Genomic DNA, 25,321 nt, shown 5'->3' on the forward strand with positions numbered 1-25,321 from the left:
GCCTTTTGTTTAACCTTGCCAGCCTGTGAGTCTGCATTTGGGTCCTCCTTTTTCATAACACATGATCGTAGTCCCCGCAGATTATGATGGTAACAGCTTCAGGCCGAATGCTACTCTTTAAGTGGAAGAAGATGGGTGGTATTGAATGCTGCAACTCCCTGACAACAAGGTGGCTGTTTGACTGAAGCATTTTGAAGGGAATCGCCTAAAATCCTAAAATAAGCATTCTCAAGGACCAGAGCTGAACACAGCTTTAGCACAGTGGTGCAGTGGTTAGCACTGCTGCCTCACAGCAAGGAGGCCCTGAGTTTGACTCCACCATCTGCCTGAGATAGACTTCCCGGTGTAGTCCTCTGCATGTTGACCATTAATACATCCATGCACCTCCTCTGTGGTCTCCATCTTTTCCTCCGGCCTGGCAGCTCCATATTCAACATACTTTGTCCAATATTTCTACTATCCCTCCTCAGCACACGGCTATTTAATTGTTTCGGCCCTGCCTGTCTTCAAACCGCCGAGCTGTCCGTCTGATCTAATCCTTTCTAATCTTGTCCATTCTGGTCACTCACAATGAAACTCTTGAAGTCTTTAACTCTACTACTTGTCTTTTTGTCAGTTGCACCACCTCAAAACCACACATCATAGCAGGTCCCAGCACCACATTGTAAACCTCCCCTTTCACTCTTGCTGCTGGCCTTCTGCAACAAATCACCCCTGACTCTGAACTATTCACAGCAAACGGGTCAAACTTTTCTTCATGACCCAAAAAAACAAGCAAAAAGATGATGATATTTAAATTTTTATTTATTTTTATGAGCTAATAAGTCACATGGCAGGAAAAGCTGGGTATTTTATTTGATAACACTGGATTTATTAATGACATCAATGCAGTTTTGACACTGTGCAAAGACTGAACCCTTCAACAGAGCTTTCATTTAATTTCTCTCCAGTTTGTCTGCACCGCCTGTCACGACTATGCAATCAGCTTCCACTTCCCTTTGCTATATCATTTTGGTTGTTCCAGGCATTTCCTTGACACTTCCTGTTGCAGTCTTCCCTTTTTTTACTTTTTTCGGTGTGTAGTTATTCCTTCATGCATGACCTTTTTCCTCATCTCTCACTAAATTTCATTAGTGCAACACTTTTCTTCCTGCATACACTCTTATACACACATATAATAAGAACCAAAGGCCCCACATTATGGGAAAGGTTTAAAGAAAAGCTCACCTATAGACTTTTAAACCAAACCACAGATTCAGCCGATTTGAAGGTTTAGGAGCTACAACCAGATGGGCTGAACTGCTGATCTACTGGAACTGTACTGTCACAACAGTCTCTCGGGTTTTTACAGAGACTGGTTTCAAAAAGAGGAAATATCCAGTGAGCAGCAGTTCTCGACTGCATCACACTAACAGGAAGGCAAAGATAATTCAAATAATCCATCACTACGATGAATTTATGCAAAAGCACTTCTCTGAACGTATTAACAAGTGTCAGCTAAGAACAGGAAACTGAAGCAATTCGCACAGGCTCACCAAAAACAGACAAGACAAAATGAAAACAAACGTGGCTAGACTCGATTTCTGCTGTGAGATTCACACGGTAGGGTCAGAACGTAGCTAAAACAACATGACAGCATGGATCCATCCTGCCTCGTATGTTCAAGTCACAGGTTTAATGATGTGGGGGATGTTTTCTTGGCACACGTTGAGCTTCTTAGTACCAACTGAGGATCATATAACAACCACAGCCTACGTGAGTATTGTTACTGCCCGTGTCCATCTCTTTATGAACACAGTATCTTCCAGAATAACACGCCATGTCACAAAGTTCAAACCATCTCAAAATGTTTTTTGAACATGAAAGTGAGCTGGCTGCACCCTCCACAGTCACCAGATCTCAATCCAATAGAGCACCTTTGAGATGTGGTGGAACGGGAGAGTCACCTCGTGGATGTGACTCTATGATGTCAACATGGAACAAAATCTCAGAGGAATGTCTTCAACAACTTGTTGAATAAAATTATTCTGACATTAAAAATGTACATATATACATCCCTACATATATGTATATATATATATATATACACATATATATGTATACATATTATATATATATGTGTGTATACATATATATGTGTGTATACATATATATACACACATATATATATATATATATATATATATATATATATATATATATATATATATATGTATATTATATGTATACATATATATATATGTACTGACGTCACTAATATAGAAATACTAAACACATTTGCTGAATTACTAAAGAAAATAAGGAAAAAGGAAGTCACTTTGTGAATGTCCAGGCTTTCCACCATGTTGTGCTGAAGCCGCAGTGACTCATCATATTTTGCAGTGCTTTCAGTTTTAGAGATTCAGGTCTTCTCTCACAAATGTACAATGTGAGACATTTTATTTCATTTTGCTGCCATGGACAGTTTCTTTTTGTCTTCAATAATTAGACGTATACACAAAGTCTAAACCACTTCGGAGAGCTCTGTAGCTCACGGGAAAATGAAGAGTAAACCTCACAGTACAACATTAGCCTTAAAGATGTTATATGGAAAATAAACCGCCAGAGTGTGTTTATCGTGTTTTTCATAAGGATGAGTTTCTTCCTGCCCACTTTCTGCTCCTCATTTCATAAACCAGGTGACAGCATTTCAGCAAATACATAATTCTGTTACAATAAAAAATATACATAAATCTATATTTACATATGCTTTTGATAATAAAAACAACAAAACCTAAAAGTTTATCACTTGGGTGGATCCACGAGCAGCCTGGCTCCTTCAGCCCAGGAACCAGCGGAATAACTTAATAAGAAAAAGCTGTTGCGTCTCAGGTTTGTATTGCAGTTAGTTCATATTTTGACCAGATGACGGCAGTGGAGGAAAAAAGGGCGGTGGAGTTACTGCAGTTCATCCTGATGGGAGCACTGAGTCGAAGGGTGGATTTCTTCAAATCCAGTGCATCTCCTGGAATCCTGATCCAAGAGCATTTTGAATAATTCAGCTGCAGTAAAAGTTTTGATACTCTTGCACACGTGGCGATGATGATGATGTATGTAGGTACAATGTGTCCACGTCCACATGTCATCATCCTGAATGAGAGCCAGCCTGTGAGCTTCTTGTCACTGATTTCCCCCAAAAGTCTCATTTGGTGTTTGATGGCCGACGTTAATCAGGAAGGACTTCGACGTACTCAGATTCAGGAGCATCTGGATGAAAACAGAGAGAAGGTCAAACACACAAACCAAAGGAGATGCTGCGAGACAGAAATAAGACAGAAAAGAACAGAAACTGAGAAAATGTAAGACGTACTCTCGTAATCATGTTCTTCCTCAGGTACGGTGTCAGGCTGCCTCCATTGCTCACATTCAGTCCTGCGCGGCCTCTGTTCAGGTGACTTTGAAGGCTGTGCTTGCACCTCTCTGTGTGGCTGGATCAGCAAGGCCGTCTTCCTTTTGACTGAGTGGCGCAGATGCATGGCCAGACCCTGGTTCTTCCTCTTGTAGTGACGAATCAGATCGTCAATAGTCTTAAAAAATGTCTCATCCAAACCCCCGGCTGTCTGATGAAACAAGAACAGCATAAAGTAAATATAACAAAGGTCCATCATCACCCAAAAATCAGTTGAGTAATCACAGTTATAAGATGAGCTGTTTTAAAAATATAGGGTAAAATATATTATCATTTATTTAAGCAGCTAGTGATCTCACATGGTGAGATCTTTGTCCAAAACGCATCGAGAGTTTCAATACTTGTTTCTTTGGCTTTTATTTTGAAATTTGGCTGGAGATTGTGACACTGGAGTCTACGGCAGCTGTGACAGGGCGAGAGGTGGGGTACACTCTGGACTGCAGCCAGTGTATTCAACATATTTCCTTGAAACATCTTTTAAAGAATTGCAAGACTGTAAAAAACGTTCGCTCAAGAAATTGTCAGAAGCAGAATGATGGTGCGATAAATGATGTTGAACTTTATGCGTGTCATGTTCCCAGCACTGCTTCAGTTTAACAGTTTTTTTCAAGGTTTCTAATTACTTCATGGATGCCTGTAAACAGCTTGTTATTGTGGCCAAAGCTGACATATACTGAAACTCATGGTTGGCTGATTGGACGATAGACATCACAAGTAGGTTTTGCTGCATCAGGAACTCCTTTAAGACTTTCAGCACCTAACAGGTAGGAGCTGCTCTGGGAGCACAAGGGAAACCCACACAACTTTGTGGTTGTTCACTGTTGTGCAACACGTGTGAACAAAATGGGGGGGGGAAAGTCAGTGTCGCTTTTCCATAGCAAACTATGACATCATTAAATGTTTTGCTTTTGAAGAGCGTGAAAAGAGTTCAATTAACAAAACCTAAGAACAATGCTCAGTCTTTGGCAGAGGCTACAGTCATCATGTAGGGACCCCTCAGTTCTAATATGACTGTCATTTGTGACTTTTAAAGGGGTTTTTCCACTGCACATTTGAATATTTACTACTTCATTTGGAACCAACTGAATTTGAAGTTGGACTTTCCCAAACCTCAAGTGTTTTTTTGTTTGTTTTTCATGAGGTTTTCATCGAAACTTGAAAATACAGTTGATGTAAAAATAAAGGAAATCCTCTTTTAGTACTACGGTTTTACAAGAATAAAAAATAATAAATCTAGTGCTTATCTGTTCTTAAAGTTATGTCGATGTAACCTCAGAAGAAGTCCTGTATGATGTCTTGTGACATATTGTTATGGCGTGGTGTAATATTGGCAAAGACTAATACAGAATGCAGAAGTTGTGTTTTAAAAACTAAGTGCATGGCTTCATTCGTAGCTTGTTGAACCTTTAGCAGCAATACTTTGTAATGGTTTTCTGTGTGACTGTGTGCATGAGTCTCTCAGATGGTGGTGGAGGAATTTTAGCCCGCTCGTCTTTACAGAGTTGCTTCAGTTCTTTGAGGTTTGTGGTTATTCGTTTATGCACAGCTCTCTCAAGTTCCTCCCACACCATCTCAGTCGGGTTGTGGTGTGGACTTTAACTGGCCCTCTGCAGCCTGTTTATTCATTTCTTTTGTACATTTGCTGCTGTGCTTGAGAACCTTTTATTGCAGTATGACCCATTTTTAGCCAAGCTTTAGCCATCAGAAGGATGGCCCCATATTTGACCATAGAATACTTTGGTATATAGAGGCGTTCATGGACAACTCAGTGACTGTAAGGTGGCAACAAAACAAGCTCAAATCATTAGCTTTCCAGTGCTGTTAAAGTTAGTGTTAATGTTCTTATTAGAGAGAAGAGGCCTTCTCCTGGCAACCCTTCCAAACAAGCCATATTCCTTCTGTCTTTTTCTAATTGTACTTTCATGGACTTTAATATTTAACAGGTTAACTGAGCACACACACCTGCAAACATCCAGAACGTCTGCTTTCATAGAAAACAAATTAATCAAGTACATTTATAGATTTACTGATTTTGAGACCAGACTATCTCAAGTCCTGTTAAGACTGTTGACTGAAAATTCAGCTGGTAACAATTAATTTTTATCAGTTGCATTCAGAGACATGGCTGTCTCGTAAATTATGCAAATGCACTGAAGCACAAGATTCATTCATACGGACAAGTTACATCATTTCAAAATAACATTTTTCCTTTACTTATTAGCAAAGGAAGTATGGTAGAATAGTGAAATAGATAGTAAAATTACAATAAATATATCTTTAAATATTTAAATCACCCCCAAATGATAGATAATAGTAGGGGAAAAAAGTGAAACCTCCAGAAGCCACATCCTGAGACTGAGCCCACGGGTTTACTTTTAAAGTCTCGGTAGAACAGCTCACGCGCGCAGGCAGCATTTGAATAAATCTGTGGCTTCTATATTTTTATACACTTATTTTTTTTGCGTGTTGTGGAAAAAACTGACTCTGATAAAATTATGCCCTTCAGTGTGGGGTCTAACTAACGTCAGAGGAGTTTCCTGTGGAGAGACTTCATGACAACTGACTTTCCATGATAGAGGTGAAATATTCATGTATAGTCAGCTCTTTAGCGTTTGTTTTCTATTTTTAAAAGCATTGGAAAGACTCTGTGATAAACAGAAAATTAGCACCAAAAGCATGAGTTGAACTTCAACCATGATTAACAGACAAATGGAAACATTTAAAGGAAACATTGCTGGTGACGTTTAAAGCTCCAAACTGATTTTGTGCAGACACGGTGATGAGACTAAAGACTAGAAACTTTAAAGTATTTTCCTCTTTTGAATGGAATTCAAAACACAGGGAAAATATGTACAAAACGTAAACATATATAGCATATTAAACTATCTTTAACCGGTTTTGCCATTAACTTTGTGTTTTCCTTTTCTCAGCAAACAATTATTGTTTAGAATCCTGTAAAATAAAGTGCACAGTAAATGACTGATTTGAGCAGTCAAACTGTTTTCTACTAAATCTATAATGATAATGGATTGTATTTATATAGTGCTTTTCGAGACCCTCAAAGCACTTTACAGTTCCACTATTCATTCACACACTGGTGGAGGCAGCTACAGTTGTAGCCACAGGTGCCCTGGGGCAGACTGACAGAAGCGAGGCTGCCATGTCGCGCCATCGGCCCCTCTGGCCATCACCAGTAGGTGAAGTATCTTGCCAAAGGACACAACGACCAAGACGGGGCTCGAACCGGCAACCTTCTGATTACAAGCTAAACTGCCAACTCGTGAGCCACGATTGCCCCATGAGTCTGAGTGAATGAGACTCAGACTGAGTCTGAGTTGCACTTTTTATATGTGACTGAGCGCTTTTATTTGACTTCACTCATGCTGGTCACACATTGGCCCAGAAGCTTGCACCACGATACTTTGACATATAGACTGGAGGTGCCCGGGGACTGAACCACTGACCTTCCAAGTGGTAGACACCCCGCTCTTCCACCTGAGCCCCAGCCGCCAATATGGGTCCTCGGGGATTGCTAATAGGGCCTCTGTTTTTTTAACATGACGTATTTTCTTTCTTGCTACAATTTGTGATGAGATTTTTGATAAGCAAAGCACGATCTATTCAAGACTGTGTTAGCAGGTGGCTAGCAGCAATGCGCTGTTTACCACTATCGTCTCACCCCGTGTTTCGTGGTGGACGGCTGGTATAGGTTTCAGCCGCCTGGCAATTTGATAAAATGCTAAGAAATGAATGCATGGACTTTTTAATGATGTTTTTCAGTTTGAGGAGTAAAACTAGAAGATGATTTCACATAGAGTTAAAATATTTTTAAATGTAATAATTATTTATACCCTCTTTTATAAGAAATAAGATTCAGATTGTAGGAATGTTTGGCTGATCCAGCTCCACAGTTTTAATCGGAATGCACAACGTAAGAAACACGTGTTGCCATCGTCGTTTTATACATGAAAAGTAAAACATACATTCACACGATGTATAACTGGATTTAGAACAGATTCTGCTCAAATACACTGACAGAATGTTCTCCCTTATTTTTTTGTGAAATAAATTTTGGAGTTCATCAGGGACTGATAATAGGGCCTCTATTTTTTAATCTTTCTTTCTTTCTTGCACTATTAATATCTTTCTTTTTCATATTATCTTGTTTTATGTGGCGTCGTGAGTTTTTTCCTCTGACTTGTCACACGTGTTTTTATGAACCAAATAAAAGTTATTTGAAGACAACATCTTGATAACATCGTATCACTTTCTCAACATTCTCAATGCTAACTGAGCAAATAATCAGAACGCTACTGATTGTGAAAATGATTTTTGCTGGCTCTGGGAGGTTGGCAGGTAGTTTGGACTTGTCCTGCTTGTAGTATGTTCGATTGAATAGGAAATATGAAAGCTTAGGTCCAGGATAACACTTTGAGCTCTTTATAATGTTTGTAAATTTGTTTCTTTGCATCTTCTGGTGTAGCATGGCATACTGTCCTGATGGGGTGAGTTGTTGGGTTGTTTACCAGCTGGTGATCTGTGGTTTTATCTGTTGCAGTCTAAAACTGAAACATGCTGCTTTAGATTTAAAAGTTCAGTGACAAAAACGTCCGACAAAATTGAACTCAGGACAAATTATGATGCAATAAGCAAAAAATCGCAGAGTCATTTTTAACTCATTAAATAATTTTAGTTTAAAATGAAGCTGGTGAATGTTTTTCTTTGGATATGTATCCAGAGGCTGATTTAACAAATTTAGATTTTAAATGCTTAGATTTGTTAAATCAGGCCAACCAAAGATATACTGATGAAGCATTAAGGCAGGTATGCACTTATATAAACTTATATAACTATATAAAGTTATAACCTTTCTTTCATTACTGCTTAATGCATTAAAATATTTTGCGTGAACAACTCAGAAGCTTCCTGATAAGAACAAGGAAATACTCAAATTCAAAAAGTCTTTTGTTGGTCTTGAAGCTTTCTGTAATTTTGTGTAACTCTGCGATTGTTCTTTATGTAAACTTCGTACGGTTCTGCTCACAGAGTCGCTCACTGCCTCCCTTCACTCGTCTTTCGAGTGCGATTCATTTACCACGAAACAGACAAAACAAAGGTTAAAGACAGTTTTCACCAACAGTTAAACTATTTCTTTTTAACAGAATGAGCTGCAATAATGTTGTCAAGCTCAATAATTTTAACCTTAACAATCACATAGTCAAACTGATATCTTCACAGCTCTGTACATCTACCATTTAAGACATCTAGGCTCTCAGAACTACTCGGCTTGCTCAGAGAGGGTCATTTGATTGTTGGGGTTTTTTTCTCTATTATTGCAGCCTCTTTACCAAACAGTACAAAAGACCCTGCTGTTGTTGTGATTTGGCGCTATATAAATGAAAATGAATTGAATTAGGAGAGTCTGAGGTAACTCTGCGATTATTCAAGGAATGCTTTAACATCTCGGTTTCAACAAATGCTTACTGGAGAAAAAATAAGCGTTTCTTATTAAAATTGTTCCCAAAAGATGCCACTGAACATCTGCATTTATGTTCTGCTTCATCTTTTAATAATTTCTTTCATGTTAGCTATTTGTGATACAATATAAATGAATTTATGTTATATTATATCCACACTCCATGGTATTGAAGTCAGAGCGTGGAAGAGTTAGGAGAGCTTTCTCAGATGTTGTCAGACGTTAGCTGTAGTGATAAGGTCTCAGTAGCTCTGCTAAATGAGCAGGGACCTGTGCCTGTAACTGGCTTTACTGGATAGAAACAGCAAAGATCGACAGGAAAGAGGAGGGGAAGACTCGGGTCGGACTCAAACCCAGGCTTAATCTCCTAGGTGCTTCCTAAGAGATTAAGGAAGCACCTAGTAGATCAGTCTGTCTTTAGAAACGTCACTGAATTCGAGTGTGGTGCTGTAATAGGATGTGACTGTTGCAATAAATCAGTCTGTGATATTTCTACCATTCCACAATTAGCTTTAGGTGTTCTTATTGCAAAGCCAAAGCATTTGGAAACCACAGAAACGAAGTAGCACATCATGTAGAGTTACAGCACAGGCTCGCTGAGTGCTGCGACGCATCACGCAGAAGAGTCACCAGCGCTTTGCTGTCTCAATAACTACAGCGCTGCAAACCACATCTGGCATTAACATCGGCACAAAACTCAGAACTCATGACATGGGTTTCCATGGCCGAGCTGCTCCTGTAGGTGTAACGTGTCTTGTGTTAGGGCCGATGTTCTTGGGTACAGAAAACAGGGCATCGCAATCGCTCATTTGGTTGAGCTAGTGACTCACATGATCTACTGCAGGTGCCTGGGTTTGAGCCTGCCCCAGATCATTTCCTGCACATCATCAACCCTTCAAAAGTACACACACACACACTCGCTCCCTGCCTTCCAATCTACTCTTTGTGCTTTCCTATCAAAAAAGGCTAAAATGCATAAAAATCAAACAATAATAAGAAATAATGAGGATGAGGCATTTAAAATAAACTCTTACACCGCACAAAGTGATTCCTTAAAGAATGTTTGCAGGAGGGGGCGGCCCCTTGAAGAACATTTTTGAATAGAAAAGACTCTTCTGCTTCTAAGAGTGAATTTTTACCACTTTAAAATCCTGCAGCGTAATTGCTTGGAAAGAGCATTTAGCCTCTCAGTTTACTGCAAACACAGAAAAGTCCATTAAAGGACCTGGCTACAGCTGCAAATGTTTCTGCATGTCATCATTTGTGTGTGTGTTCTTTTACCAGGAGGGTGTAGTATCCATTGTGTGACTGCAGCAGTCTGTAGGTGTACACCACCTTCTGTTTACTGAAAGAAAAGGAGATTTATGCTGCTGTTAGATGACCGTAGAAGAATTAGGTTTAAGGAGGAATTGTTTTTTTAGCCGTGTGTAAAGATCTTTCATGCAACAAAATTCTGACTTTGCTTGTTCACACAAAATAAAAGAGGAAGAAGAACATGAAATGGTCACATGACTCAACTTTCTCATAGTTTGAATCTTCTTATCAGTAATCAGCATCACTATCAGCTTCCTTAACAACTAATGGACAAACAGAAAACGTTGGCAGTGCACAAAAAAACAAGTTATGCAAATTTTAAAGTAATTTTTACTTGTATGTAAACACTACGTGCATGTCATGGGAAAAAGATGCAGAAGCAGCAACAAGCTAGAGTGGAACCTTACTTGACCACAGCTGATATTGTGGTATTTGTGTAGGTGTACACTTCCTAGAGTAATAATACCCACGCAAAAACGTTCTTATCATGATTTTTATAGAATATAATCTGCTTAGATCAACGGAACATCTTTTGCCTCTAATATAATTAATATTATTACTAAATACTTCCTGCTGTCTACACAGCAAAGGTTAGGAAAAACCTGCATGCACACTGCTGCATCAGCAAAAAAGATCTGGTTACGTTTTTCCATTATTGCTTTTATTCAACAGCCTTCTTAACAAACCTCATTAAAACTAAATTCCCTGGTTTATTATATTAACATACTCTCCTTCCCCTTTCATGCTCGCTACAGAGGATTTTAGGTCACTATATTCAGCTCATTCCAAAAGCTTCACATCCTTATGAGGTTTTTAGAGACAGAAAGAGAGCGAGGTTTGAATTTGATTTGAGGGAGCACTTTTTTTTGTTTAGTCGTCCTAAACGAAAGTTACATTACAGTCCTCTTTTCCTCATCGCGCTCTTCTCAGAATTAAAGCGATTTAACTTAAATAGTCTCCTATCGCTCATAAATCTGCAGACAGAACCACCAGAAGGAGCGTTACAAGATTAGCCTATCTGACAACTTGCTATCAATGATACAATATTCTGTATTATGTATCATATTCTAATGATACCATAGAGTGTCTTTACCTACGAAGCTGTTAAAAGAAAGAACTTTTGATAAAGGGAAGTCTGGTGTATGGAGCCTGACTCCGTGCTGCAGAGTACTCACTAGACACAAAGACACATGGCTCCCTGGATGGTCTCGCTGTCTCGAATCAGGTAAGCTCCATCCTTGTTCTTCCTTCCCAGCAAATCCTCACACTCCTTCTTAGTCATGGCGCCATGGTAGCACGCAGGCAGAGCTGCTGCCATGGTGAAGAGAAGCCAGCAGACAACCGACTGACATGAACAAGCCAAAACACCTCTCAGTAACTTCTGCTTTCTCAAAACAGGCTCATTTCCAAGAACGGCTTCTCTCACTCTCTGAGTTCCCTTGGAGAGCGCACACAGGGGCCATATAAGGGCTCAGTCCAGGTTCCTGGTGGAAAACGGCAGGATGAAGGAGGTGAGCAGAGAGAGGTCAGTGCACAGCGCTTGGAGGCACTGAGCAGAATGAGAAGAGAGAAGAAAGCCGCTCATACTAAGGCAGTTTCACAGGAAGTGTGTAACGTGTGTGCGAACACAAGCAAGAGAGGAGAGAGAAAGTAACATGAGTGATATCACCAACACATATGTACAGGTATGTGCAGGGTATAACTGACTAAATGTTTTAGTTTTATATTTTTTTTACATTATTTACATTTGATCTTTTATATTGTGTACATTGTCTATTGATTTTATTGTTTATTTTAATATTTGTGTACAGCGCTTTGTGATTGTCTGTCTGTGAAAAGCGCTTAATAAATAAAGTTTACTTACTTTACTTACTTACTTACTTAAAGCAGAAGAACCCGAGAGAGGTGAGAAGAGGAAGTTAAAGGAAGATTTTACTGATCGGTAAGCAGACAATATGTAAAGTTTAGAATCACAGAGCAGGAGACTGCTGGTTACAAGGTTAGAAGATCTGAGGACCGGCTATGAATTACAAACTAATTTATATAATAGATTACATTCTAATGATGTCATAGAGCGCCATTACTGTAAAACTATTTTTAAAAAAATTTGATAAAGGGAGGTCTGCCTCAGGATTCAGAGCAGAATCTGTTAAAGGCATTTTACTGTCAAAACGGATTTGCAGGCTTCCTGGTTTTTATTTATTTTATTTTTTTAACTGACTGCTTGTCAGTTATCACAAAAATTTAATTGCCCTTGTATGATGTCACAATTTGCTTAACAGTCACAGACCAGGGGTCACGGACCAATCTGCAGGCCTGTGTGACCGGGGCTGTTTTCCTCACAACTAGTGGATGCCAGACGGCTGCAGACCAGTCTTCCCTGTGTGGCTGAGGCCTCATTGTTACAAACAAGGCAAGTCAAAGTCATGTGGTAGATCAGGTCTTCCTTAAGGTCAGCACAAAGCAAGTGTCTTTTTGTTTGTTCTCTTTATCTCATCTTGTACTGTTACAACTTAAGTAGCTTTGCCATACCAACTCTAGGGCTGTTTTTTGTTGTGTAGGATAAAGAAGGATTATTTTTTAACTATAAATGTTTAACAAATCAACAATAAAACAACAATAAAAATAATAAAAATAAACAATTAAAATATGATATAAAATATAAAAATGTGAAGCTGGAAAAAAACACAATAGCTCCACTTTAGTTAGATTTATGTTTTACATTGAGCTCTATTTTATATGCAATTTTCCTTTTTGCTGAAGGCCCACTCGTTGCTTGGCGACGCGTCGCGAACTTTAGAGGGCAGCCGGTGTTCTGACAAACCATCCTACTTTGGCAAAACGTCCTACCATAAGTAGTTTATGCACATTTCTGCTGTTACAGAGTAATTCCAGCACAAATTTAAGTTGGTATGACAGTTTGCCACTTAACGTTGCCCATCAGACTATGTTTGTAGCTTATATTCTTAAAGCCAGAACGGTTTGCCACTTCATTTTACCCATTTAAGTATGCTTATAGGTAACATTCACAAAGGTAGCATGGTTTGGCACTTAATTTTAGCCATCAGAGTATTTTTCTAGCTAATATTAACAAAGGTAGGATGGTTCGCCACTTACTTTCGTGTTGTGCGCATGCGCAGAAACAACGGGTAGGCTGGTTTGTCAGGTAGGATGGATTCCCAGAACACCGGGCATCAGTAAGCTAACGGGCTTTCAAACTAAGAAAACACACTCTGTTCGTCTATAATCTGCTAGACAGCCGGTGAAGCCATGCTGCGAAATATGATGTTGGGCTTGACCAGAGTGGTGCCTGTCGTTTCGGAGGAACTCAGCGCTCAGAGGGCTAACAACAGCAGGGCAGGTCGGTTAACTAAGCTAAGGAGCGTCGGCGTGATTTAGCTGAAGTTTGTCGCTGACGTCTCGCGTGGTTTCATCCACCCTGCTGCTTCTCCGTCTTCTGCAGGTGGAGGCCAGAGTAGCGGCGGGGTGGTGGTAGAGGCAGTCGGTAAGGTGCTGACCCTACTGTCGGTCGTCTTCATCATCATCACCTTCCCCATTTCAGCCTGGATGTGTGTGAAGGTAACAGGGAAACCGCTCAGACTCAGGCTCTCGTTTCTGTAAATGAACTGTACTGAGAGGAAATCATGAGTCATCAGAGAGTAGAGCTAAATTATTAGCTGATTAGTCAGCTGATAGAGAATTTGTTTTATTTATTAAACAAACATATGAAATGCTGAAGTGCTTTTCATTGTGCAATAAATATCTTTGTTCTGGGTGGGGAGGGTTGGGGTTAGCATATTAACCCTCTACTGCATAGCGTTGCCCTGAGGCAACAAACCACATTTTCATGCCTTACACTGGCCCTTCAAAAAAAAAACTTTTTTTTTTTCAAATAATGCTACCAGGCACATCTCTTTCCAATAAAATGATGAGCTGAAGGTGGTGTGACTTATATTTGGGGGGGGCAGGACCCCTTTCTCCAAGCTGCAGTACATGAGAGACATCTCCATTCGGAGACAAGATAAAGATCACTATTTTACATGTTTATAGTGAAATAAATGTATATTAAAAAATACTTGTATGTGCATGGATATGTTAAGAAGCATATTTGATTGTTTTTTCTACTTTTTTAAATTTATTTATATAGTAAAACTGTTAATTTTCATTCGTTGCCTCAAGGCAACACTGCGCAGTTAGCCCAATTTTTTTCAGGCAATATAGTGTATTTGCATATGTGTGTAGAGATGTGTTTGTGTGCATTTATATGATCATAGTCAATGCTTTTTACTTTACAATCTACCCATAATTACAGGACATGGATGTAAATACCTTTTATGCAAGGAAACCAAGGGAATGTGCACTTTCTGTCCTCAGAAAGTGAGGACAGAGAGCTATCAGGGAGTGACAGTGAAGTAGAGGAGTATGAGGTTTGAGGGACACTTAGGAGCTCAGGGGTCAGTTGGTAAAGTAACTGTGTCTGTGTGTGTGTTAGTGCCCACATAGCAAGCAGGTCTGGCCAGGATCTGGTATCAAGTCGGCACTTTGAGTAATCTGGGAGAGTAGAAAAGCGCTATATAAAAATCAGTCCATTCACTGTCTGAACAGTTTCGGCATGTTACTTTTGCACTGTTTTGCATGTTCCGGCACATGTTGTTATTGCATGGCTTGATTAAGGTACACATTATGCTGACATCTGGGGCCAGAGCTGAAACTGTTCAGGCCAGCACAGGGCCAGCAGTGTGTCTACAACTGGCCCGTGGCTGCACACCACCTACAGATGGCCTACATACCGCAATGAATAACGGCCCTTTGGTGGCCCAGATCAGGTTTGCCAGAGGTAATCCACACATGGGCCAGCACAGGACGACTAGGGTGTCTGAAACTGGCCTTGTGCTGGCCCATGTGTGGGCCACCTCTGGCAAACCAGAGTATGTGGGCTATGTGTAAGCACATTGTGTGGGCCTGATCCCTGCCATACCAATATTGCTGTCCGGGTGTCAGTGTGTGTGGTTGTGTATTACTTATTGTTGTGTGGACACAAATTTGTTTACACACTCACATTGTGAGGTCTCGCCTACTTTATGGGGACAAATTGCAAGGTAAATCATTCAATTTTAGGGTGAAGGCTTGAGTCAGGGTTAGGATAAGGTTCATGCTGGGACTTGTGATGGGTAGAGTCAGGATAAGTCTCCAGGAAATTAATGTAAGTTAATGTAATGTCCACAAAAGTGATGGAAACACAACGTGTGTGTGTGTGTGTGTGTGTGTGTGTGTGCGCGCGCGTACATGGGGTTAGGGTCAAATGTTGGATGCATTTTGGTGTTTTATTGTTTTGTGAAATGTTTGCATTGTTTATTTGTTGTTTATTTATTTGTTCATCCTTGTTGTACTAATAAAACTTATTATAGAATAACTTGGCATTTTACTACCCTTGTCGCACAGTGTTGCCTTGAAGCAACAAATCAATATCTAAAGCTCCCCCAAAATAGGGAGAAATATTTTTTTCCCCAAAAATTAAAAAGTCATGCAGTAGAGGGTTAAGTTCTGGTAACAATGAGTAAAAAAGTGAATAAAAAACAAGTTTTGTATTGCAGCTGTTGGGCGTGTTTCATACAAACAGTGGGGGGAAACTATTTCTAGTCTTAAAAATTAAGTGCTATTGTAGTTCTCTAAAATAAAACCTAAGAACAACCAGGCATAAAAGCTTTTAGTTCAAAGCCATATTTAGTCTGCTTAAAATACTAGGTGGTCGCAGTGTCAGAGAGCAGCAAACCAACTCGGGGGTTGCTGGCTTGAGCTTCTGTTTGTGTAGATGCTGCTAAACCATCTCTGAGAGAAACCAGCAGAATAAAGCGCTAACCTTTTAACACACAAATTTAATCCAGTCTGTACAAGGAAGCGGTGTGATGGTTTCTACAGGCAGAAGAACCGCAGACTTCTTCTCTGTAAGAGCAGCACGCTTTCCAAAACCTGAGAAAAAACTGCAGCTTTGTGGTGTCTGTTAAAATGCTTGTCATAAATGCAAAACTGCGCAAACGTCATGAGCCACTTCACTTTCAGGAAAATAGGTGCATTCATTGAAACATGTGCAAACATGTAAACAAAACTTTGTACAATTCTAATGACCTTGAAAGTCAATATATGGTATGAGCACACTCATTCTTCAACACAGCCTGAACTCTATGAGGCAACTTTCTGGTAATTTCTTTGAGAGGTCTTCAGGAATAGTTCCCCAGATAAGCAGATACACTTTTACTGCATTGGAAGTGTGTTTGGGATCATTGTAATGCTGAAGTGGACTTCCCTGTGTCCATAATTGCATCAGTTCTGACTAGATAACAAACTCCGCTGCCTTAAAATGCAGCCTTAGAGCATGAAAGAGCAGACACAAACCTGAACAACAGTTGGCAGAAGAACAACAGTCGCACACGGGAGCTCTGCCAGACAGGAGATTACAGAGGAGGTTACAGAAGTCTAAGAGAAGAATATAGTTTGCATAGAAAACTGTATCGGTCTTGTTTGTGTAGGAGGATGGAACCGCGAGGGGGTCTGTGGGTGGTTGGTGGCAAACCGAGACTTAGTGAGAGCAGCAGGCAGACAGTAGGCTGCCTGTTGATCAGGTGATAGAATCTGTTGATTAGTTACTGAGATCGTGTGATGAAGTGGACAAGCTTGGTTTGAGGTTTCCACAGACAGAGGACAAAAATGTTTCCAAGGCGGCAAAGTTACCAAGAGCGCTGCTGCAGGTAACTCGGAGAGATGGCGTTACTACGAACAGGAGATAGCAAACAACAATCACCACAGGTGGCCCAATGTTCACCATCACGCCAACAATGATCTGGCAAAGAACTGCTGTAACCTCCATCTGTGTTGAAACCAGGGCAGAAGGAAGAAAGTATGGGGAAACTATTCCAAGAGCAGCAAGCCAGAAGTATAGAGAATTATTGCTCAAGAGCACTTTAAAAAGTTACATCAGTCTGGCTTCTTCTACGCAAAATATAAAGACATCAGGGGAGATTTAAATGTAATGCTGTTACAGCTAAAGAGAAGAAAGATGAAAATAATTATCAAAATATAAACTCTGTCCAAAGCATTGATTAGATATGGAGTTTATTTTCATGCTACTCATTCAGCCTTGTTCTTCCATAAAATTACACGAGCATTATGAAGAACATCATAAAAGAATAACAGACTATATACAGTAGCAGGCTCTCTGCAGCCCTGCAGAACATGTGAGTAAGCATCAGTTACATCTAATATATTAACCACAGTTTAAAGTTGGTGTGTTTCCTCCACCCTCTGTTTGTGCAGAGTTTATACACGTCATCACGGTGAGCGGTGGCAGACTGTAGGCTGTAGACCCACCTCATCCAATGTTAGAAACTGTCCTCCTGTTTTCTGTGCTGCTTTTTCCACTAGTGCAACACAAGCAATAATTCTTCTCATCTAATTACTGACGATTACTCAGGAGACAGAGTCTGCTCCTAACTTCTCAAATGTGAAGATTTGTTTGGTTTTCTGTCATTGTTAATTCAATAGCTTTGAGATGAGAAACCAAAATTTCTTTAATTCTGGAAATAAGTTTAAAAGAAAAACCAACTAAAATGACATGCAAAGCGAATAAATAAATAAAACTGTTTAGTTAGCTGACCATTAAAATTAAAATGAAAGACTTGTATGGGCTCCTTCTTTTGCCTCAATGAACATCATTTGCTTTGCCATGTTGTATTTTATTATACTGAGCTAAATTATTTGCTCAGCTTAGTGAAGATTTTACGTTTATAGCATGTGTTTAGTGTTTTTAGCTGCCGAATCCCAATCTTCTGGATAAATAGAGTAAATTATCTGTAATTTAGAAGCCAGTCCTGCTTCATTAGGTGACTTTCACAGATGTGAAATGGAAACTTTCAGTCATCACTGCACAAAAACACTGTGAATACACCCTCAGCTCTTTAGGATTGATCTTTGAATGTGTAAGTGTTTTGTGTTATTTTGATGAGCAGGTTGTGGTTGCTGTCCTGCAGGTCATTCAGGAGCACGAGAGAGCCATCGTCTTCAGACTGGGCCGGGCTATTGAAGGACGAGCCAAAGGACCCGGTACCAGACATTCCTCTCTCTCTTCTGACCTGTAGCAACAAGACTTTAGCTTCTGTTTCATAGTTTTGGGTGTAAATGTGCAGCCTTAGCTATGACAGAGTGGAAAGAAAAGCCACGGTTTACTCTGAAATTACAGCTGAAATTCAGAACTATTAGAATAAATACAGGATTGCACATCAAACAGAGTAATGTTAAGGTGGTTCTGTCATGACTGATGCTGAAGTAATGATTATAAATACCTTATTACACACATTATTATGTTAGGTATAAAGCGCAAATACTCATACTACACGAGACTTTAAATATCACCATTAAGTTACCTTAAACCATTTTATTTGTACTGCATGCTGCCTCAGTGTTTTTCTTTTGGTCTTTCCAAGTTTTCACATTTGTGTGTGACTCCCTGCAAACAAGCAAAAATAGTAAAAATAGGATCTTCTCGCCTTCCGGCAGGTCTGGTCTGGTTCATCCCCTGGTTGGACGCCATCCAGACAGTAGACCTGCGCACCATGTTCTTTAATATCTGGCCACAAGAGGTCAGCAGCATCCTGAGATCACTGAAAGCTTGGACACACTGACCGTTATTCCCATATAAGGATAAAGTCTGTAAAGTGTCCACCTGGCCTGCTCAGAATCAGCTGCTTTTCTTTCACAATAACCGTCTGAAGTTATTTGTTTCTGCACATTGATGTTTCGTCACTTCTCCCTGCCTTCTGCTGTCACCAGGTCTTGACTGCGGATGCAGTGCCGTTAAAGGTGGACGCTGTTGTGTTTTTCTGGGTGGTAGACCTCTTCATGTGGGTGATGCGTGTTGTAAATGGCCCCCAGGCCATGTCCTTGCTGGCCCAGACGACTCTGAAGACCATGATAGGTGCTCACACTCTGGAGGACGTGTTAACGCAGAAGCTGGCCGTGGCAAAGAGGATGGAAGTGAGTGAGACACAGTAGCAGTCGGTATTGTTGCAGTGTTTAAAAGTGGACGGGTACTTCAGGCCAATACAGTAGACGGATGTTTGATGGGTGTTTAATTTTGTGGCCGGTGCCCTTCCTGGTGCAGCTTTCACATTTATCCAGGACCAGATGGATCGATGCTGGGTTTGTATTTCCTCCTGGTTCCAAACTGAGGATCTTTTATTGCACACCAGTGTTTCGAGGTACTTGTTGTAAGTGTCTGTTTTTAAAACTATTTTAAAGCTTCAAAATGAATAAGAAGCTGGTTCAGTGAAACTGAATGTGACCTGATCCACATGTTACACCTCAAAGTGCCTCCTTGGTTTCAGCAAAGCAGATTGACAACTTGTTTTTATTAAGTGCAGACAGAATATTTGCTCAGAGAGATGACGATTAACGACAGTGTGCTGCTACTTTACAACCATTTGTAAAACATTTCCACAGAGTTTTAACTTTTCTCACAGTTGTTGTGTTTTTTTCTTTTGTTGGGGTTTTTTTTTGGTCATAGGTTTAGGTTTGTTGTTGCACTTTGCACCTCATAGCATCACAAAGGTGTGCAGCTGAGTTTGGGGTGCTTTCAGTAAGAGTTCACCTGCGACTGCCATCTTTATTTTTCTTAAGTCTGCTGTCAGGTATGAGAAACATATGTTTTGTAAATACAACCTGCTGTGCCTGATTTGTCCTGCAGATGGCGCTGTGCCTCGAATTCAAATCGTGGGGAGTTCAGATGGAGCGGGTGGAGCTCAAAGCCCTGACACTCCCTGTTGATCTGCAGCGCTGCATGGCTTCAGAAGCCGTGGCCTTCAGGAGGGCCGGGGCAAACGTATCCGATCACAAACACACACACAGTCATGTTTTCATCACTCCAGAGGACATTAAACTTTATGGCAGTCCTGGCGTTCCATACATGGAGACATCTATCCTTATATACATATACAGCCTTACTGAGACTAATTTAAAGAAATACACAAAGTATACATTCAGATACACACCTGTGTGACGAATTAAAGGAAAAGCTATTATCACGTTCAGTGTTCCCTGAACCTTAAAATTGAAAAAAAAAAGAAGTTAAAATTTGTTCTTTATATTAACTGGTTTGTTTTTATGTTTTTAAAGTAAAACAAAAACATTTTAATGATAATTTTTAATTTATTTTTTTTTCTAGATTTTCTTTTATGTTCACATGTTTGTGCGTATTTAAAAAGAAAAATCCCCTCTCGCCCCTGCGGGGTTGTCTTTATGCTTCAAGCTCGGGTCCTCTACCAGAGTCCTTGGTACTTTTCCACCTTCTCGTGTTCCTTCTTGCTGATGTTGCTGTCATTCAGTATCACTACATCGATCACTACGGCCGTCTTCTTCTGTTTGTCCACCACCACTATGTCCGGTTGGTTAGCCACCACCATTTTGTCCGTCTGTATCTGGAAGTCCCACAGGATCTTAGCTCGGTCATTCTCCACCATTCGTCTCCCATTTTGACCTCGGGACTTCCAGGCAGCATGGTGGCACGGTGGTTAGCACTGTTGCCGCACAGCAAGAAGGTCCTGAGTTCAATTCCACCATCAGGCCGGGGTCTTTCTGTGTGGAGTTTGCATGTTCTCCCCGTGTTTGCGTGGGTTCCCTCCGGGTACTCCGGCTTCCTCCCACCATCCAAAGACATGCAGCTTGTGGGGATAGGTTAATTGGATAATCGAAATTGTCACTAGGTGTGAATGTGCGAGTGAATGTGAGTGTGAATGGTTGTCTGTCCCTGTGTGTTGGCCCTGCGACAGACTGGCGACCTGTCCAGGGTGTACCCCGCCTCTCGCCCTATGACAGCTGGGATAGGCTCCAGCGCCCCCCGCAACCTGAAAAGGATAAGCGGAAGCGAATGGATGGATGGATGGATGGACTTCCAGGCCATATTCTGCACAGATGTTCCTGTACACTATGCCGGCCACGTGGTTATGGCGTTCCATGTATGCCCTGCCTGCTAGCATCTTGCACCCTGCTGTTATGTGCTGGATTGTCTCAGGGGCATCTTTACACAGCCTGCACCTGGGGTCTTGCCTGGTGTGATAGACCCCAGCCTCTATGGATCTTATACTCAGTGCTTGTTCCTGTGCTGCCATGATTAGTGCCTCTGTGCTGTCTTTCAGTCCAGCTTTGTCCAGCCACTGGTAGGATTTCTGGATGTCAGCCACCTCCACTATTGGTGGTACATACCGTGCAGGGGCCTGTCCTTCCATGATGGTGCCTCCTCTATCTTGGGTTTCTGCTCCCTGAGGACACTGAGCACGTGGTTAGTTGGGGCCATCCTTCTGATGTACTCATGGATGTTCATTGCCTCGTCCTGGACTGTGGTGCTGACATTCACCAGTCCCCAGCCTGCTTCCTTCCGCTTAGCGTACAGCCTCAGAGTGCTGGACCTGGAGTGAAACCCTCCATGGACGGTCAGGAGCTTTCTGGTCTTGATGACAGTGGCTTCTATCTCCTCCTTTGGCCAGCTTATTATCCCAGTCGGGTGATCACGGGCAGGGCGTAGGTGTTGATAGCCCAGATGTTCTTGTTCTTCCCATTCAGCTGACTCCTCAGGACTTGCCTGACCCTCTGCAGGTACTTGGCGGTTGCAGCTTTCCTAGTAGCCTCTTCCGATGTGCCTGTGGGATTCCCAGGTACTTGTAGCTGTCCTCAATGTCTGTAGAGCTGCATTCACATCATCTAGCACAGGGGTGGGCAATTAATTTTTACAAGGGGCCACATGACAAAACCCGAGTTGCGTCAGAGGGCCACATTAATGACATCTTGAACCCAAGTCTGCTTAATTTTCTTAAATTGTAAAATTCACTAAATTATATATCACAAATAGCTGGTACAGGTAATCAGAAGAATAAAACTAAAATAAAATAATGTAAATATTTATATTGGGCTATGCTATGTGAAATTGTGGCGCATATTCCAAATAAAACAAAAACAACCACCGAATCAATGCAATTTTATTTTAACATGTTTAACTCAACAAACAAGAAGTTTATAGAAATGCAACAATACAATGACTTGTGTCATGTTTTCTTCCTTTTCAGTGAGAATAATCCAGCCTGTTTTGGTTTTGAACAAGGGCATTGAAATCTGGCTGAATGTCTGAGGTGGCTATGCGAAGTACAGCTGAGAGGTGGTCATCAGTGACAGAGGACCTGTGTTTGGATTTGTTGAACTTCATCACCGAGAATGTCTGTTCACATACATAAGTAGATCCAAAGAGGACTAGAATCCTCTGAGCATGATTCCTCAGGTGTGGAAAGTTCTCTTCTTTGAGGGAGGAATAAAAGTCCAGCAGTGAGACTGACCTGAAGTGCTCTGCCAGAAGTGTGTCAGACTGCAGGTCAATGAGTTCCATCTGAACATCACTTGAAGCATTATCCACACTGCATGTGAAGGGAGAAGAAACCATGTCCATTTCATTTTCAAGAGCTTTGAAATCTTGAAATCGCCTTGAAAACTCTGCATGCAGTACTTCTAACATGGCTGAGTACTTGTGGAGGTGATTGGCATTTGGAATAGCCTCCTTTAGTGTTGGCAAGTGGGTCAGAAAGTTGTCCTTCACTTGGCTTGAGATAAGCTGCAACTTCCTCATGAAAGCCTTTGCTGCAGTGTACATCTCATGCACAAAAAGTCCCCTGCACTGCAGTTTGACATTTAGTTGGTTCATTAGTGCAGTCACATCCACAGCAAATCCGAGGTCTGCCACCCAATCTTCATCTGAAAGCTCCGGGACGCCATGTCCTTTCTTCACACAGAAATCCTGAATCTGTTCTCTCAGATCCCAGACACTTTTTAGTACCTTGCTTAGGCTGAGCCACCTGACAGAGCAGTGGTAGCTGATGTCACCATGTTCCATCTCATTTTCCTCCAAAAGAGCAATAAATTGTCTGTGATTTAATGCTCTTGCTCTGATGAAGTTAACTGTTTTAGTTACAACATCAACAACGTGGTCCATCTTTAACACTATCTTACACAACACTTCCTGATGTATAATACAATGCAAAAATGTCAATTTCTGCACAGGATTAATTTCTGTCACTTTATCCTGCATTCTCTTTAAAAGTCCTACATTTTTCCCAGTCAGATTTGGACAACCATCTGTTGTTACACCTGCCAGATTGTCCCATTTCAGTCCTAATTTTTCCAAACATGCATTTACCTCTGTGAATAAGTCATTGCCGGTTGTTGTTCCTTTCATTGACTGCATGGCAGCCAGCTCCTCCGTGACTTGAAAGCCTGCAGTTATTCCACGTAAGAAGATGAGAAGCTGGGCGGTATCACGCACATCACAGCTCTCATCCAAAGCCAGAGAAAAAAATTCAAAGTCTGCAGCTCTGTTCTTCAGCTGAAGCTCCAAGTTCTCAGCGATGTCCTCAACCCGCCTCGTCACAGTACGTCGGGAGAGTGAGACGTTCTCAAATGCGTCCTTTTTCTCTGGGCATATCAGTGTAACTGAGTCCAATAAGCACTCCTTAATAAACTCTCCATCAGAAAAGGCCTTACTTTTCCTGGCGATTTTGTGAGATATTACATAACTTGTCCGAACGGCAGCCTCTCTGGTGGTGTGAAGTTTGGTGAAAAGTCCTTGTTGGGTTTGTAGTTTTGCTAGCAATGCATCAGACACCCTTGCCCGCTCTTTTTCAGACAGATTTTTGTATTTATCCTCATGTTTGGTCGTGTAGTGGCGATTCAAATTGTAATCTTTTAACACAGCGACCTGTGTACCACAGACCAAGCACACAGCTTTACCTTTAATTTCTGTGAACAAGTACTTGGCAGTCCATGTCCTCTTAAAAACGCGACATTCGTTATCAATTTTTCGCTTCTTAGCGCGTGCTGCCATCTTGAGGCTAACATCATTTATGGCCGTTCACCTTCACTGAAAGCTCGCGACACGCAGATACGTCAATGTGGAAGTAGCGCAGCGGTTTTCAGAATAAAAGCAGCACCATCGTATTGCACTCACTACATATATTTACATAATCTATCTAGTGGTAATTTATTATTGACCTCACGCGGGCCTGAAAAAGATACACAAAGGGCCGTATGTGGCCCGCGGGCCGTAATATGCCCAGGTCTGATCTAGCAGATCCTCAGAGGATATTTCACTTAGTCTTGTACAACCAGCTACAAGCTTTGCCATGATTCTATCAGGTCAGTTCCTCTTGCACTCAATGATCCTTCTTCATTCTTTTTCTTTACAAGCATGTTTTATTTAGTTTTACTTTATTATTTAGATTTTTTATTTATTGGTGTTATAAAGTCTTACATATATTAGGTTCTAATAGTTTTACTGTTTCCATTTAAAATGACATTCACCTTTTCAGGCTTCTTTAAAGCACACATGTAAAGTTTAATGGTTTTATTGTGATCTGTTATTTTAAAAAGTTGTACTAATAAAGTTAAAATAATATATCCTGTGATCTTAATATGTCTGTACCTGCCCGTTCTTTCTGTTTGAGGTGATTGCAGCCAATGGGGAAGTGTCAGTATCCCACGCTTTGGTGAAGGCGGCGTCGACATTTGAAGGAAACACGGTGGCATTACAGCTGAGGTTCCTGCAGTCACTGTTGTCCATGAAGAGCAGCGCGCGGTCCGTCGTGGTCTTCCCCGTCCCTACCGAAGTCTCGGATGTCACCGTTTCCTCGCTGCCTTAGCTCCTCACAAACATCAAAACTCTGCAGCTACTTTCTGGAAAAATAAAAAGTTTACGTTTAAACCAGAATGTGAAAGAGAAAGAACGCAAAGGAACAAACCCGTCTGAGCATTCAGCGCTCTCACTGTTACACTAACTGTAAATGTGTAAATATGTCACACCCAGTGTTTGTATTTGTGGTATGTCTGAATTTTGTTTCCAAGCACCGCGTCACTTTGGACAGATGTGTTATTGTACTGTATGAAGCATAAAACTTTTCCTCTGTTTTATTCAGAGCTTCAACTTCAGACTTTGTCAGAACAGGTCATCTAGGATAAAGCCCTATAAGCATGTTACTGTTTATTAAACTCATTTCAATTTA

At 40.9% G+C, this 25,321-nt stretch overlaps 2 protein-coding genes and 1 long non-coding RNA gene across 7 annotated transcripts; 2 read left to right on the forward strand and 1 right to left on the reverse strand.

The window, feature by feature from the left end:
* Positions 1 to 2,268: 2,268 nt before the first annotated feature.
* si:ch73-264p11.1 (SH2 domain-containing protein 1B) lies at positions 2,269 to 13,491 on the reverse strand. Of its 3 annotated transcripts, none has more exons than XM_003456251.5 (5): positions 13,356 to 13,491; positions 11,414 to 11,722; positions 10,206 to 10,269; positions 3,350 to 3,599; positions 2,269 to 3,246 (listed from the first exon to the last, which is right to left on the reverse strand). In XM_003456251.5, exons 2-5 carry the CDS (start codon positions 11,554 to 11,556, stop codon positions 3,206 to 3,208), a joined length of 498 nt encoding a protein of 165 aa, XP_003456299.1. In that variant the 5' UTR covers positions 11,557 to 11,722; positions 13,356 to 13,491; the 3' UTR covers positions 2,269 to 3,205. The 3 variants fall into 3 exon arrangements, with proteins under 3 accessions (XP_003456299.1, XP_025766106.1, XP_019208487.1); XM_025910321.1 differs by having other exon boundaries at positions 11,414 to 11,787; XM_019352942.2 differs by lacking the exon at positions 13,356 to 13,491 and having other exon boundaries at positions 11,414 to 11,794.
* LOC109197595 (uncharacterized) lies at positions 11,789 to 12,650 on the forward strand. The gene is made up of 3 exons (XR_002058658.2): positions 11,789 to 11,923; positions 12,126 to 12,180; positions 12,521 to 12,650. It is a non-coding gene; the product is annotated as an uncharacterized LOC109197595 (long non-coding RNA).
* LOC100690142 (erythrocyte band 7 integral membrane protein) lies at positions 12,962 to 25,321 on the forward strand. Of its 3 annotated transcripts, XM_003456252.3 has the most exons (8): positions 12,962 to 13,404; positions 13,494 to 13,599; positions 13,702 to 13,817; positions 18,263 to 18,335; positions 18,789 to 18,871; positions 19,062 to 19,265; positions 19,975 to 20,109; positions 24,767 to 25,321. In XM_003456252.3, the coding sequence occupies exons 2-8, from the start codon at positions 13,509 to 13,511 to the stop codon at positions 24,959 to 24,961; spliced, it is 897 nt and encodes a 298-aa protein (XP_003456300.2). In that variant the 5' UTR covers positions 12,962 to 13,404; positions 13,494 to 13,508; the 3' UTR covers positions 24,962 to 25,321. The 3 variants fall into 3 exon arrangements, with proteins under 3 accessions (XP_003456300.2, XP_025766101.1, XP_025766100.1); XM_025910316.1 differs by lacking the exon at positions 12,962 to 13,404 and having other exon boundaries at positions 13,458 to 13,599; positions 24,777 to 24,949; XM_025910315.1 differs by lacking the exons at positions 12,962 to 13,404; positions 19,975 to 20,109 and having other exon boundaries at positions 13,458 to 13,599.

Source organism: Oreochromis niloticus, linkage group LG9 (genome assembly GCF_001858045.2).
Source record: "Oreochromis niloticus isolate F11D_XX linkage group LG9, O_niloticus_UMD_NMBU, whole genome shotgun sequence".
NCBI lineage: Eukaryota > Metazoa > Chordata > Actinopteri > Cichliformes > Cichlidae > Oreochromis > Oreochromis niloticus.

Bases quoted from the DNA above. Each gene is read 5' to 3' on its own strand.
- si:ch73-264p11.1 (XM_003456251.5), bottom strand. From the start codon at position 11,556: ATGGCAGCAGCTCTGCCTGCGTGCTACCATGGCGCCATGACTAAGAAG. The intron at 10,270-11,413 runs GTGAGTACTCTG...CTTTTCTTTCAG, and splicing joins GCCATGTGTCTTTGTGTCTA to TAAACAGAAGGTGGTGTACA. The intron at 3,600-10,205 runs GTAAAAGAACAC...TTGTTTCATCAG, and splicing joins ATGGATACTACACCCTCCTG to ACAGCCGGGGGTTTGGATGA.
- LOC100690142 (XM_003456252.3), top strand. From the start codon at position 13,509: ATGCTGCGAAATATGATGTTGGGCTTGACCAGAGTGGTGCCTGTCGTT. The intron at 13,600-13,701 runs GTCGGTTAACTA...CGTCTTCTGCAG, and splicing joins GGCTAACAACAGCAGGGCAG to GTGGAGGCCAGAGTAGCGGC. The intron at 18,872-19,061 runs GTCAGCAGCATC...TGCTGTCACCAG, and splicing joins TTAATATCTGGCCACAAGAG to GTCTTGACTGCGGATGCAGT.